The sequence below is a fragment of the Gracilinanus agilis genome, chromosome 3, assembly GCF_016433145.1.
Source record: "Gracilinanus agilis isolate LMUSP501 chromosome 3, AgileGrace, whole genome shotgun sequence".
Classification (NCBI taxonomy): domain Eukaryota; kingdom Metazoa; phylum Chordata; class Mammalia; order Didelphimorphia; family Didelphidae; genus Gracilinanus; species Gracilinanus agilis.
The window spans coordinates 592,856,548-592,872,664 of record NC_058132.1 but is presented as its reverse complement, the minus strand read 5'-3'; the positions used below and the strand labels follow the sequence as shown (position 1 = coordinate 592,872,664).

The following is a 16,117-nucleotide window of genomic DNA, read 5'->3' as shown; positions in this document are numbered from 1 at the left end:
GAGAGAGAGAGAGAGAGAGAGAGAGAGAGAGAGAGAGAGAGAGAGAGAGTTCTGATCACACATGGAGAAGAACAGGACAAGAGTTAGAGGCTGGAGAAAAGGAGCAAGAGTGAGGGATAATATCAAGGGATTTTGAGGTTAATAGAATGGAAGGGCTCTTTGAATGGACTCATTTTTTTTCAAAGGTGATATCCTCACCTGATAGTTAGAAGGAAGGAAAAACTATCTCTGTTTTTCAGAGTTCAACATTATTAGCATTTCATGCTGAACCAACTCAATAATAAAACAATTTTAAGGGTTCTTTTATTCTCCCATTTCTTTCAGGGAGACTCAAGGGAGTTTTGAGGTTGGAGGGGACCCAGGAAATTAAGGTCCCCAAAAGTTGAATTGTCCCGACATCACATAGCCCAACTGGCAAAGACCAAACTAGATTCAGGTTTACTAATTTCAAGTCTAGTGCTTCTTCTGCTTGCTATTTCTTTCCTCCCACAAAGGGGAATGTGTGCATTTATAATACAACAAACATTAATTGTATGGCTGTACAGAAGGCATTGGGTTGGGCACTGAGGAAACAAAAATATAAAAAAACACAGTTTCTGCCCTTAAATGTTAAATCATAATAAGGGAGGCATGACACATTCACAAATTTAGATATGGTACATAGTAGAATGTGATAGAGGCACAAAGAAGAAATTTATGCCAATGAAAATTTTAGGAAAATTTAAGGAGAGGTTATTTTCATCTGACAGAATACAAAAGGCCTTCTGGAAGAGTTTGTACCTGAGCTGGCCATGAAGGGAAGGATTTCAATAGGCAGAGATTAAGTAAAAAGGCATTGTATTCATGGGCTACAAGAACAAACAGATAGTAGACAATAGGAACAAACCAGGTAGTCTAATTTGGCTGGAATATAGAATGTGTCAAGGAAACTAGTGTGAAATGAAGCTGAACCAGATTGTGAAAAGCATTAAATGCTTTAAGGAATTTGTAGTTTGTCCTAGAAGCAGAAACAGTAGGGAGCTTCATTAATTCAAATGATAATGTTAAGTTTATGGTTCCAAAAAAGCCAGTAATTCAGCCAGCAGCTGGAGATGTGTGAAGGGAGAAACCTGGACTAGTTATATAGATTTGTAAGGCATTTCCTAATTGTCAAGGGGGAGAATTTCATTCTATACCTTGTTCCCTAAACTGTTTTGTATTTATCTGGAATACACTTTGCATTATTCCTCTGTGCATGTGCTGTTTCCCTCTAAGTAAGACTCTCTTTAACAGAAGGAATTTGTACCCCAGTGACTGCCACAGTTCTAGGCACATAATAGGCATTTACAAAATGCTTGTTGAATTGAAATTGTAGAAAAAAAAGAGAACCAGGGATTTGATGGGAGAGAAGATTAATGATACTTAGGTGAAAGGATAATAAAGAAATATCAAAAGAAACAGAGAAGAAATGGCGAGTCCAGTAGTAAAAGAATCAGGGAGAGCAGTGTCACAGAATCCCAGAGGAGGGAAAACAGTCCAACTAAAAAGTGGGAGTCACTTGTGTCAAATATTACAAAAGAATCACAGAGAACAAAGTCTAAGAAGAGACCATTAGATCTAACAACTGGGTCACTAGTGACACCCGAAGGATCAGTTTCATTAGTTGTGAGATTAGCAGTGAGTGTTGAGGAACTGACAGACTGGTAGGGGAATAGAGGCATTAAAAGCATAGCTATTTTCCCCAGAAGATTAGCAGAGAAGAGAGGACATATGGGAAGATAGCTTGAGGGATAGAGGAATGGCTTTTTTTTTAGGATGGAGGGGGAGGAGGTAACATGCTTATAGGCAGCAAGAAAGAGATGCTGACAGATAAAGACTAAAGAGGAAAGAGGAAGTAGAAGAAATGATATCAAGGGTAACACTGGAGATGTGTGCAAGGAATAGGGCAGCTTCAGTTCTGATATCAAAGGAAAGACAGTATGGATGAGGACACAGAAGCTATAAATTATGTTAGACAGAAAATAAAGATATTCATAACTAATATCTTCCATTTTCTTGGTATGAAGTAAGATCATTTCCTGAGAGATGGGAAAAGTGACTGGGGGTGGGGAGAATAAGAGAAATGGTCTAATTGGAGATCTGAAGACAGAGAAGGAGATATGGAACAGCACCAATGGAAAGCAAATATAATCAATCAGAAAATTAGTAAAAATGATTACAGTGTGGAACCCGGCAGAGAGGGAGGAGCAAGTGAAGGAGGTCAGAAAGCATGAATCTTATCATGGAATGAATCAGTTTTCCTGAGTTCCTATGGAAATATTTTGGAATAGGAGTGAAGAAGGCAGCCAGTGAGAATAACCTTAGATTGGGGATTTAAAGGGCCAGAATAGGACAAGCAGTGAAGAGAGATAGAAATGGCTCAAGCCCAGGACAGGAGGGAAATAAAGCAAAAACACGGACAACATGAGGGATTAAGGGATTAGAAGATGAACCGAGAACAAAGAACTGATTCAGAAGTAAACTATTAGAGCTAGAAAAGGGGCAGGAAATCATGCTCTGGGGGGGAAACTATAGAATTTAAGATCTTATAGACAACAGTTTCAGGTACTCAAATGATCTAAGGCACAATTACACTTGGGCGTGAATGAATTTTAGAGTTTAGAGTGGCTCCATTTAGAGCTGGGACTAAAGCAGATAGGACTGGAACAGAAAAGTAGTATAGGGAAGCAGTTATAAATTCAGAAGTAGGGTCCTTTTCCCAAATGTCTTTACATTCTACTGCTCTACTACAGACAATTCTATAAAGAAAAACCTTGGTTTAAATAACTCATGAACAAAATGACTGACCTTGGGGTTGGGCCTGTGTCACGTTCCTCTTCAGAATCTTCCTTTCCTCCTTGCTGTGGCAAAGGTGAATCACTGTCTTCATCACTGGATGATGAATCTGAACTACTGCTCTTATAGTTGGGGGGCAGTGCTGGTCCTGCAACTAAAGAAGATTTGTTAGGGATGCTGTAACCTTCATGAAAGCTTTCCTAACCATCATGAGCTCTCTCATTCCCTCACACAATGCTTACTGTCTGTCATTCATTTTGGCATTTGACAAATATCTGGTATTGTTTACTGTCATATATATATTCAATTTGCAGCCCCAATCAAAGTGTAAACTCTTAAGAGGGCAAGAACCTCATCCTTTTGGGGTCTCAGCATCTAAGAGTGGTTGTATTTTGGTGGATATGAGATTTCATTCATGTGGGCACACTTTCCAGAAAGGGCCTTATCTTCTGTGGTTCTTGCTTTTGTCCTTCCTTAAACCTGTTAATGAGGTCCCTTATAGAAGGACCTTCATTAATATCTTCCTGTGATGTTTATAGTGACACACAGACAGAGATTCCAATATTATACCATAGGAGTATAAACTCTTGACAGGCTCAGCCAAGCTGTTCAACAGCCAAGGCTGTTCAAGGACAAGCCAAGCTGATTACAGGAAATTTTATCACCAGGTTGGCTGCAAGGTAATGATTTTTTTTTTTTTGTCAAATCAGCTCTTCTAAATAATACTAGGGTTGCAATCAGCATCAGTGAAGTGAACACATTGATGAAATTCCAAATCCCTGAAGTATTCAACGAGATCTTTCCAAAGAACAGAAGATCTTCTGTCTGTTAATATTTTGTGATTACTGAATGTAATATTCAGGTTAGCCATTTGTTTTCCCTTTCTCTCACTAAGTGATCAGTCTACTTTCTTTTCATGTGTCTTTTACAATTTCTTTTCTTTTTTGTGCACAATCCATTGATGACAATATGCCAAAATCTACTTAGCAGTGTAGTTGTACTTCTCAATACATACTTAACACAATGAACTTGACAGCTTATCTGCTTTGCTATCTTCAAAAATCTGACAGAATTTCCCTTAATCTTTTATTTTTGATTCTGTCCTAAATTTCAGTAGAATGTAAATTCCTTAATTTACTAAGCTGTCTTTCATTTTTATATTCCTAGCATTTAGCATGATCCTTGTACATAGTAGACTTTTTTTTTTAAACCCTTAACTTCTGTGTATTGATTCATAGGTGGAAGAGTGGTAAGGGTGGGCAATGGGGGTCAAGTCACTTGCCCAGGGTCACACAGCTGGGAAGTGTCTGAGGCTGGATTTGAACCTAAGACCTCCTGTCTCTAGGCCTGACTCTCAATCCACTGAGCTACCCAGCTGCCCCCACAGTAGGCTTTTTTTTTTTGCTTTTTTTTTTTCCCCACAGTAGGCTTTTAATAAATGTTTGATGAATACTTTACTTTGGAAAATACCTAGAAAGAGGACAGATTAAGAATTAAGATAAATTATTTTAGACTGAAATATTTTGATTTTTTTGCTGCCTAAGTTTTCTGAGTCAATAAAACTAGAATGAATCTTTTCCCTGGTTTACAAAATTTGTGTTCCTAATGCGTCTTCAAATTTTTCCTTGCTTTTCTTTCCCCTTTCCCCTTATAACACAACATTGAAACACAATGCCCTTAGGTACTACTTGTTAGCAATATTCTGCTTTTGCTATCACCTAGGATGGATCTCAGGGAAACAGGCTAATTCTAAATTGGTTGGTGTAGTACAGTTACTTGGATTTGGCCTTGACCTATCATTTTCACTGGTATAAGGAATTCCCAAAGAACTTTCATTAGACATGCAGGTTGACACCTTCTCTACAACTTATAGTAACAGAGTTTTTCCAAAGCAAGTGGTATGCCTAGGATCACAAAGCTAGGACATGTCACAGGCAAGACTTGAATGCAGGTTTTTATGGTTTGGAGGTCAGGTTTCTCATCATTGTACCATGCTGTTTTTCACCTGGGTTTGGGAGAGATTTTAATATGATGAAACTAGTTTTGCTGTAGGATGCATAGCCATGCAGAACATATTGAAAAATGAATGACTATATTAAATGTAAAAAATTAGCTTTTAAGGAAATAGTATAGGTTGATGAGTAATTTCATTATAGTAGTTGTATAGTTGGAGATTGTAAAATCAAGTCTTCTAGATCTGTGGCATTGTTAATTAGTTATTACTTTTAACATCTGAGGCTAATACTCAAGGAATACTAAACAGTGTTACAAAAGAATTGGAGGAATACTAAAGTGTAAAGTCAGTTCTATAGTGCCCATGAATGAATTGAAGGAAATAACCATTATGTAACAGGATAGAACCACAATATGAGATAGACAGTAACAAGTCAAATTGATTTGAGTAAACTACCATTGGTGAGAACAAAGGTGGGAGAAGATTGCTAGCTTTATTTTTTTAGAAAGTTTTTCTTTGTCACAGCTCTAAAACCCAATGATTTATCACTCATTCAGTAACATTTACTAAGTGGTTATGTGCAAAGCACTGTACTAGGTGTTAGGGAAGTAAAAGAGATTAAATAAAAGTCAAAAGTCAAGACCTCTAGTAGTAGCAGCTTGAGATTAATCATTTGTCTCAAAGTTCTCACACTTAAGAAGGAACAGTAAAGACAACAGGCAGTGCTAGATTTGGAAGAGTCAAAGACACAGATGCCCTCAAGAAATTTATATTCTATTGGGGGGAGGAATATGCACATATGAACATAAAATAAACACAAGATAATGAATGTGGAAGAAGTGGGGAGAAGGAGGCATGAGCAGCTGGGGACAGGCAAGGAAAAACTCCAAGTAGAACATGGCACTTGAATTGATTATAGGAACTCTATGAAGTGAAAGTCAGAAGGCTATATATTTCAGGTAAGGAGGTCAGTCAGTACAGACAGTGTATTGTATAAGGAATAGCAAGAAAGGCAGCATGAGGTATGAATAGACCAGAGACCATGAAGGGGAGGCTGAGGTGTATGTAGTAAGAGGCCTGGAATAGCTACTGTGGAAAGTGGGACAGAGTCAATTAGGGAAGATTTTTAAAAAAAGTAATTCACAATGGCACAACTTTAAAATATTTATTTTATAATCTCTGTAACTATACAACTACTGTAAACAAAATGACTCTTCAACTTATACTATTTCCTTAACTTAATTTTTTACATTTAATATAGTCATTCATTTTGCAATATACTCTGCATGGCTATGCATCCTACACTAAAACTAGTTACATCATATTAAAATCTCTTCCAAACCCAAGAGTTCAGATTCTATGGTACAGCGAGGTCCCAGCTGAAATACATAACAAATCTGTAGTTCTTCCCACAGTTCTGCTCAGAAGAATAACAATATCTCTGTTACAGAATAACAATATCGGAGCAACTGAGTATGTGTGAAAGAGAAGGATTATGGGCAAAATCTAGAGATGGATTCTGTAGAATTGAACTAGTGAACTATAGGGCAGAGTTTAGAAGAGAAGTGGAGCATGAGCAAGTGTAATAACCAAGAGTATATCTGAGGGGTGGAGGGACTAGTGTTACCAACATTAGGGTACATAACCAAATGGAATGATCACTATAAAAAGATCATGAAATTTCTTCAGAATAGGGAGGCTCTCTAAACTCTTTTCTTATATGGCCTTAATTTATTAAATGTTTACTATGTAAACATGTCTAATAATTCTTTATACCAGTCAGATGACAAGCATTTATTTTATATCTGCCTGGCATTGTGCTGGTGTTACAAATTTCTGAGGAAAGGTATTAACAGCCTAGGAATAACAGAAAAAGAACTCATTCAAGAGGATAAAATGAGAGGTTTGTAAAGTTCTTCGAAAACCTTAGAGAGCTGTACAAATGCTAGCTAGCTATTATTAGTTATTGTCAACCTGGACAAACAGAACTACTAAAGTAGTCAGCAAAACTGTTTTCAATGGCTATAGGCCTACTCCTTGCTTTACAATGTTTTTGAAAGGAATTTGGAAGCATCTTTATATCATTTATTATTATCCCCATTTCACAGTTGAAACCAAGGCTGACAGAGGTTAAGCGATTTGCCCAGGGTCAGACAAGTGGAATTTGAACTCAAGCCTTCCTATCTCTATGTCTAGCATTAGCTGCTGCCTCGAATACTAGTTGGCTGACAATCTACTGTTCCAGGATGACACATGCTCTCTGCTCCAGCTAAACTAACTTCATTGCATCCACGTCCTCTGCATTCTTGTATTTAAACAAGGAGTCCCTTACGCAGGTAGGAGAGGGGCGTGGACTTGGAGTTGGAGAGAGTTCTGGATCAAGTCAGGGAGAACTGAGTTCAAATCGGCCTCAGCTGCTTACTGGCTGTGTGACTCTGAGCAGGTCATTTAATGACTGTCTCAGTTTCCCTACCTGTAAAATGAGGATCGGAAGAATAGTCAGCACCTACCTCCCATGGAAGAATCCCTTGCTACCTTCAAAGCCCAGCTCTGCACTGCAGGCCTTTCCTGACCGCCCTCCCTCCCTTTATAATGATTTCCCCTCTCTGCACAAAACTACTCTTTTTTTCCATCTTGCACATGTTTCTCCGTGCTACTGTAAGAGAAGCCCCAAGAAGGCAAGGCCAGTTTCGTTTTCTTCTAGGTCTCTCCAGCTCCACGCTGGACGCCCCGCACACAGCAGGCCTACCCGCTCCGAGAGGCACCGGGGCAGACTCGCGCTTCCTCCCTCCCTTCCTAATTTACCTGGACTCAGGTCTGGCTCTTCCTCCGCAGTCGCTCGAGCTTTGAAGCCCGGGGGCAGCACGGGGCCGATTAGGTCCCTGGCCATCACTGCCCAGGGTTGGGGGTTTGGGGTTGGGGAGGGCAGTCCAGCCTCTCCGCCCAATCAATAGGACACACAACACACACACATATAGACACACACACACACACTAAACACCACGCAAGCGCAGAGACCCTCTAGGTCTCCCGATCCGAGGACTTTGGAGAATTTTTCCGGCGCCGAAGAAATGACGTCACAACACGGCCATTGGTCTCGAGGTGTGTTTACCGCCAGAGAGGAAGTGACGCATAATGTCGCCGTCACCGAGGGTAGCCCACGTGCTGCGAGCTGCCTGCGGGCTGACGCTCTTTCCACAATTTCTCTGCTGAAACGTCCTGCCTGATTTCATGGACCCGTTTGGTTGGTACCCTCCTCCTGGGCCGCCCCCGGTGCTAACGCTACCGGGGTTTGAGACTGACAGGTCTGCAGATTGGACATCTTGGGTGCTTCCTCCTCCGCCGCCCCCGCCGCCTCCCCATCCTCCTTCATCAGAGAATTCCTGGGACTTCCAGCCGGCCCGGGACTGGTCATGGGCTCCGGCTCCAGGCTACGATGGTTTCGACCCTCAGCAGGGACACTGGTACCAACAGCCAGGTAAACCATATGCTTTTTCCTCTACAGTGATGCTACTTTCTGACTTGCATTCCCTATTCTCCCCAACCCCCAATCCCCAAGATGGATTCTGCCTCCCCCTTCAATTCCCACCCCATCCTCAAATTCTTGCGTGTTTTATTAACTTGGAAACCACACCATTCTCGCTGACACGCTATTCCCCTCTCCCAGTTTTGGATTAATTGGGATGGGGGCTAGTCAGCTAAAATCATAAGGGACTTAGAAGTCTTGTAGAGGGAGGGAACGGAATTAACGTATAGCACTTAAGGCTGTGCCAAACGCTTTACACTTTTTATCACATTTAACCCTGCGAGGTTATCTCCATTTTACAGTTGTAGAAACTGAGACAAACAGGTTAAATAACTTGCTCAGGTGTATGCGGTAGGATTTGAACTCTGGCTTCTTGATTCCAAGTCCTATGCTCCATCATTTTGCCACCTAGCGTTCTCTCACTAATCCAATGCTTCCATTTTATAGATGAGGAAATTAAATGTCTCACGTACAGGGGTACAGAAACGACCACACTTTCTGTTTCAGAAATGGTTTTGAATCTAAGTCCTTGGACTCCAAAGCCAACGTGCACCCACCATGCTGCCTAACAAAGGGGTGTTTTTCGTAGTTTTTCCTCCTAGTATGAGGTGTTGCTAATTTCACTGTGACGAGAACTTCATTCACAGTTGTTATGACTCATAGTCAATGTTTGAGGTAAAAACATTATGATGTAAGTGGATAGAGTGCTGGCGACAGAATCAGGAAGACCAGGGTTCTTATTCTCACCTGAGCCCCTTAATATATGTGTGACCCTAAGCAAGTTGCTTCGGTTTTTCTGGGCCTCGCTTTCTTCATCCACAAAATGAGGGAGTTGGATTCATGACCTCCAAGATTCTTTCCTGCTTTAAATCTGTGATAAAAAAATTCCCAGCAACTTTTGCTTTTTTTTTTTTTTTTGGATAGACAAAACTAACCTTTAGGAATTAATGCCATTTTTCAGTTGAAATCCGTAATTCTCCCTTTTGATTTGAAGATCAGCAGTCGTCCCTATTTACATTTTTAGTCTTCCACTTATTTTCTTTGCATTTATCTAGAAAGTCTTTTTTATTTGTAGGCCATAGAATTTAGAGCATTTTAGACATCATTTGGAACCATCCTTTCATTTAACAGATGAGGGAACTGAAGAATAGAGTGATTTGGTCTGGATACAGATCCATGTACTCTTATTGTAAATCTAGTGCTCATTTACATTAATGGGCTGCCTCTGTTGGCTTAATGTCTATTTACTAACCAAGACTTCCTTCACTTGCTCAGGGAAATTTTATCTAGGTCATAGAAGATGGAAACCCAAATAATAAACACCATTCTGTTCTTCTAATTTATAGTATTAGTGGTGGGATGGAAAAATGAGTGGGAAGAGAGTTTAAATGTCTGAATAATAGAAGACTCTTAAGCTGCAATGGTGTTTTTTCTTTGTTTGTTTTTTGTTTTTTAATGAAATGTTGATTGTAAGACCCTTGAGAAGATGTTACAGCTTTGGCTAGGCATAGCTTGTGTGACAGGACTGCTGTAGTAGAAACATTTTATGTAGGATTAGGAGGTCTATTCCTACTTTTTGTGTGACTTTTGACAAGTCGTTTACCTTCCTTTAGGACATGGTTTCTTTATCTTTTAAAAAAGAGGGATTGGATTATTTCCTAATCCTTTAAATCAAAGGTTCTCTTAAGTCCCTTTTAGCTTTAACCCTGATTAACTCTGGTTCAGTGAAGCAGTTTGTTAATTGTAGAGTTAAGTGCTACTCTACTAAATATTTTTATGAGAGAATAGTAATTTCATGCAAATGAAACAAAAACATTTAAGTGTTCTTTAAATATTATTAAATCTTTAATTGAACAACTCAGGCTGGGCATAAAATTCATGGGTCAGATCTTAAATGGTATATTAAGAGTTAAGTATATATGATAGCAAGTATGATATAGTAAAGAAGGCTTAGATAAAGAGGATGCAGGGTGACTGTTTCTGTAATAATTCATCAGTAACAGATGTCATTTGGGCAGACAGTGATAGGTAGGATTATCTGAATTAAAATCATGGAATTGTCTTTTTTTTTTAAAACTTATCTTCTGTCTCAACCAACACTGTGTTCTTAGGCAGAAGAGTGGTAGGGCCCAGGATCACACAGCTAGGAAGTATCTGAGGCCACATTTGAACCCAGGATCTCCCTTCTCTAGGCCTGGCTCTCTTTCCACTGAGTCACCTCACTACCCCCAATGGAATTATCTTTTATACAAGCTAAAATAATAGCACTCATTTAAAATCCGTAAAGAATGCAGTCTCGTTAGTCATTGACTGAATTATCATATGTTCCTTTTCATTTCAGTGATGTCTTGCTTGTATCATAACCAAAGCTTCCAAAGGGACTTTATCAGGTCCCTTAAGTAATCTTCCCCACTGTTACATACCTCAAGCCCAAGGGCTGATATAATAATAATAATGACAGTAATTATAGCTAGCTAGCATCTGTATAATACTTACTATGTGCTAGACACTGTGCTAAGTATTTTACAAATAATTTCTTGTTTGACTTTCTGCAGGAAAGCTTCCTTGTTTCCTGCCTCTACTTGTCCAAACTTTGCTAAACATAAATGTGACTGTAGCCAATGTGAACCCCACATCTACCCAAATGAGTTGTTCCATTGAAGGGGGAAGGGAATAAGCATTTCCATAGGACCTACTATGTGCTAAGTGCTTTGCAAATATTTTCTTATTTGATTCTCACAACAACCCTGGGAGAAGATTGCTGTTATCCTCATTTTACAGGAGAAAAAACAGAGTCAAACAGAAGCAAAGGGACAGTAATTAATGTGATCTTGGGCAAGTCAGCTTCTCATTGCCCCAGTTATGTGATGGAGGAAGCAAAGTATTTTAGCATTGGGTCACTGGGGAAATGGTGGTGAGGAGGAATTAATAATGAAATAAAAAATTCCTTTATGTTTTTAAAGGGAGGGACAATTGTGCACGGTAGAGAGTCACAGTTTCACAGATAGTCTTCTTAGAGGAAGGAGATATATTTTCCTATAGATGAAAGATTACTTCTGAAATAGAAAATTTTATAAGATAACAATAATAGCTAAATAGCTAGCATTTATGTAGTACTTTTAAGACTAGTAAAGCACATTACTTATGTTAACTTATTTTATCCTCACAACAACCTTATGAAAATAGGTATTGTTGTTATCCTCATTTTATAGATGAGAAAACAAATGCCAAGAGAGGTTAAGATTTGCCCAGAGTCACACAGTCAGTAAGTGACTTAGGATGGATTTGAACTCAGGTATTCTTGACTCCAGGTTTAGTGCCACTGCACCATCAACAGCCTCCAATTGAAGACTAACCAAGTTGAAATATGTTAATGGAGTAGCTAGGTGGATTAGTGATTTGAGAGCCAGGCCTAGAGATGGGAGAGCCTGGATTTAAATCTGGCCTTAGACACTTCCTAACTGGGTGACCCTTGGCAAGGCTCTTAACACCTATTGCCTATCCCTTACTGTTCTTCTGCCTTGGAACCAATTCTTAGTATCATTTGTAAGGTTTTTTAAAAAAAAAAAAAAACAATGTTAATAATGATAACGGTAACTCATATATAGTTGAAGTATATCCATTAGCTAAGGTTATAGAAGTTAGTTAATAAACACATCAGTCTTGGATGGACGCTGTAGATGGACAAGGGACTGATAACAGCATTAAATAGGAGAAACATAAGCAGGTTGGGACACATTTGAGAAATTACACTGTTTTCAGTGAACTCAAGCAATTCACTGCCTTAGAGACCAGTAATAGTCTTTTGGTTCTATTCTAGGACAGCAAACCATGAAGTGTCAGGTTTTATACATCAGTTGCTACTGTTGCTTTTAGAAGTATCAAAATTGTCGATGACTTAAAAGGACTTCACAGAGTTGAGTTGACTGACTATACATCATGTAACCAGAATGTCTTGTTTACAAAGTTGTCATAAAAAGATCATTAAGGAAATGTATGATTGTAAAAGCCACTGAATCATAATGATCAGCAGGCCATCAGCTGCCCTGGTATCTATGGAGGACTAAGCAGAAGAAGGCTTCTTTTTTTCAGGTAGATCTTCAGAGGATTGATAGATGGGCATGAACAAGGGTCTCAAGGATGAAGAGAGGATGGGTCAGTTCTAACAGTGGCTTGAATTTGAAATCTTTTTTTTTTTTTTTTTTTTGGTGGAAATACCATCTCACCTAACTAATATATTCCAGAAGGAGGAATCATTGTTTTTTTATGTCTAACTTCTCTACTCTGTTTTACAATCTCTGCTTCTTAACAGATACCCTGTGATGTGTAGTTTAGAGATAATTATAAGTAATTAAGGTTCTCATTTTGTTTTGTAGGCAGAAACTATCATTTCCCCAAGAAAAACCATGACAGATCAAATAGAAATTTCAAAAATCAACAGAGTGGAAAACAGAAGCAAAAGGTATTAAAGATAAGTCTTCAGAGAGAGGCATTTTGTTGCCTGGGTAAAGTTGTTTTTTTTTTTTTTAACCCTTAACTTCTGTGTATTGGCTCCTTGGTGGAAGAGCGGTAAGGGTGGGCAATGGGGGTCAAGTGACTTGCCCAGGGTCACCCAGCTGGGAAGTGTCTGAGGCCGGATTTGAACCTAGGACCTCCCATCTCTAGGCCTGATTCTCAATCCACTGGGCTACCCAGCTGCCCCAAGTTTTTTTTTGCTTTTTTTTTTTTTAAATATGGATTGGATTTCTTCTGCCAACTTTGGTGCTTATCCCCTTAAACATTACGTAAATGTTGTTCAGATAATTGGGGGGTGGGCAATGTATGTGTTTTGTGGGGCAGAGTTTATAATTATTATTTTTTTTACTAAGCTCCTTTAATGAATACTATGTAAAGATTCAACCTGTCCAATCTGTATAATATGTCTTATATCCTTGAGGTACTACTAAACAGAAACTTTCAAATTATAAATTAATTGTGTACTTGGGTACATTGTATGTACAATTTGCTTAATTTTAATTTGAAAGCCTATATAAAATGACATAAAAATGTTACATAAATGCTGCATAAGTAATGAATTTAATGTAAATTCTAAATGTATTTACTTGCAACAATTCTACTATTGAATTATTGAAAGCCTTTTTTTAAAAAATGGGTTTTAGCTATGTAATCTCCTTAGTTTAATTATAGAATGGTAAAATATGAAAGCATTTAATCTGCACTCAGGGATTCCTTTTGTTTTGGATTAGTGGCAAGAAAGATGAGCTTGGAATCTGGAAGATCAGGGTTTAAGCCCCTCCTCAGACACATTATGACCTTAGACACAACACTCCAGGCAGAGTGTTTGCTAACCTTCATTGTTAGAGGGTAGTTTCCTCACTGGAATTCCCTTCACTAGTGAAATCCAGGGTTTAGTCCAAATTGGGACTTGCTCCATTCTCTCTGTCTTTTCTGGGTTGTCGTACAGTGTAACTCTTGGGGAAAAGGGAGGAAACATTATTTTTCTCACCTTGATTTTATTGTTTTTAATGTTGTCTGAGAGAATATACTGATTTCAATCTTGTGCTACTCTTACACATAATTGAATGACCTACAAATTATGTACGCATTAACGTCTCATTTTGCCAGTATCATTCTCCCCTTTTCCTTTGTATTCCTAGAACCACAGATTCTCTGTATATCATCTAAGGGCATAGAAATTCAGAAGGCATTTTAATGTGATTACAGACTTCTTTATTACCATCTAATTAGCTTCTGTTCAACTGAAATTAATTTATTTTAGGCCTGTTACAAGGGGTCCAATGTTTATTTTTTTATGGCTATTTAAAACATAGTCATTTGGTTTATATGAGTGAAATTTCTTTAAATGAATTTGTAAGTTTTAAGGTTTATCTTTTTCCTTAACATCTTTCTTTCAAAATTCTAACCATGTTTAGAATTTATTTTTAAATCAACAAGTATTTATTATCTATTATATGTAAGGCACTTTGCCAGGTTCCAAGGATACAGAGAAAAAGTGGAAACAGAGCCTGTTGTCCTCATGGAGCTCATACTCTAATGAGAGAGACAGTATGTATGTATGCAAATATATACAGCATGTAGACAATAAATACAGGTTAGTTTGGGGCAGGTAGACAGTAAAGTAGGAAAAAAATTTCTAAGTATGAATAGCATTTAATCAAAATAATGATTTTTCTAATTCTTTTTTTTCTAGTTGTCATTCATGTTCTGAAGTTGAAAGTCTTTTGATGGTGTTGTTTTTTAGAGGTTTTCTTTTTAAGGAATGATAAATAATGTAACAATTATTTTATTTTTTAACTGACAGAAAAATAAGGAGCCAGTTTATACGCATTATTGTGATACTTGTGATCGTGGCTTTAAAAATCAAGAAAAATATGATGAGCACATTTCTCAGCATAGAACAGTAAGTTTTCTTTACTGACTGATCCCTAATTTTCAGAATAGTTTTCTATTTTTGTACCTTTTAATAGTTTCATATTTTACTTCTACCTTTTAATAGTTTCAAATTTTACTTCTACAAGTTTGATAACCTTGATAAATATACTCTGCTAGTTTCTAGACAATTAGCAGAGTAGTCTAATGTCATGCTGTCACAAAGTTTGACAAATTGAAAGTATGCTTTGGGCCATGCCCCCTATTTTGGGGAGCCTCATTTCTTTAGGGACCAGGCAGATGGTGTACTGGGTAGGTGAGAACTTGGTGGATGGACTTTTTGTTTTTGTGTTCTTTCAAAAATTTTATTTTTTTACTTTAATAACATTTCCACATAAGTTTCCTGAAGTTATTTGATTCAAATTGTCTCCCTCTCTTCTTCCCTCCCACAGCTGGCAAGCAATTCAATCTGAGTTATACATGTATTATCACACTGTGTTTGTGTTTTTAAAAATAATACAGTTTCATAGCACTGTGAATAGAGCTTCAGGCCTATATAATCAGGAGGACCTGGGTTCATATGTGGTTTCATACATTCCCTAGTTTTATGACCCTGGGCAAATCACTTAAATCACTCTTCTGTCTTTTAATTGATACTGAAAAAGTAGGAGTTAAAAAAAAAATCTTGCTGTTCATATTCACATATTACCTCCCAAGGTGTGTGAGGATCAAATGAGAACACTTTGTAAAACTTAAAGCATTGTGTGAATGCTATCTATTGTAATTAACTAGCTGTTATATTCATTTCCATGTCCAAAATGCCTTGGGGTGTGCCTGATTCTTCTATCAGGCTCTATAATGTGCTTTGGTACCTTCTTTCCCAATGCCATGACTATCTTTAATTTTGCCCAGAGCCAAAAAAAATTGTTAATGTGTTACAGAAGGCATGCTTTGGGTTATTTGGCATGGATGGTATCCCATCTGCGATGTAACCATAAGGTTACCACAAAATCTTATGTGTGACTCCTACCCAAAAATACTTTATTAAATGAAACACCAATCTAACCCTATCACCATGTGTGAGAAGGCAAGGGAAAATCTTAGTTGTTTTAGACAGACTCCCTTTAAATGCCACTTTAGGCCATCCCTTTTGACTAAGGGGTTAAGCTCCATTCAACATTTTTTAATTTTCTTTGCGAAATGATCCTGGCACTCAGGCAGAGAAAGAAATCTCTTCCCATACTTGTTATCTATTTTCAGTATATGGATACTTTTCTGAACATCTCTACTCTGGAATGGTATTTCTTCTGCCCTTGACTGAAACATTGAAAGATAACAAGGTTTATCTTGAATAGCTTCTTTGACTAAGAACAAACTGGATATAGGCAATATCTGTTTTGTAGCAGGATACATTCGTATGAAAAGTAACAATT

At 38.0% G+C, this 16,117-nt stretch overlaps 2 protein-coding genes across 5 annotated transcripts in view; one reads left to right on the top strand and one right to left on the bottom strand.

The window, feature by feature from the left end:
- The window catches only part of GPALPP1 (GPALPP motifs containing 1), a 36,843-nt gene extending 29,079 nt beyond the window's left edge, over window positions 1–7,764 (bottom strand). For 3 of the 4 annotated variants that reach the window (XM_044667436.1, XM_044667437.1, XR_006505757.1), the window contains exons 1-2: window positions 7,574–7,764; window positions 2,827–2,968 (exon numbers count right to left, since the gene is read on the bottom strand). In XM_044667436.1, coding sequence (XP_044523371.1) covers window positions 2,827–2,968; window positions 7,574–7,658 — 227 coding nt within the window. In that variant the 5' untranslated portion in view covers window positions 7,659–7,764. The remainder of the gene's footprint in view (window positions 1–2,826; window positions 2,969–7,573) is intronic. The other variant, XM_044667438.1, reaches the window with a different exon arrangement.
- A 175-nt stretch (window positions 7,765–7,939) lies between these two features.
- Window positions 7,940–16,117, top strand: part of NUFIP1 (nuclear FMR1 interacting protein 1) — a 39,799-nt gene continuing 31,621 nt past the window's right edge. Inside the window, exons 1-3 of the mRNA XM_044667433.1 lie at window positions 7,940–8,246; window positions 12,671–12,756; window positions 14,617–14,715. Coding sequence (XP_044523368.1) covers window positions 8,000–8,246; window positions 12,671–12,756; window positions 14,617–14,715 — 432 coding nt within the window. The 5' untranslated portion in view covers window positions 7,940–7,999. The remainder of the gene's footprint in view (window positions 8,247–12,670; window positions 12,757–14,616; window positions 14,716–16,117) is intronic.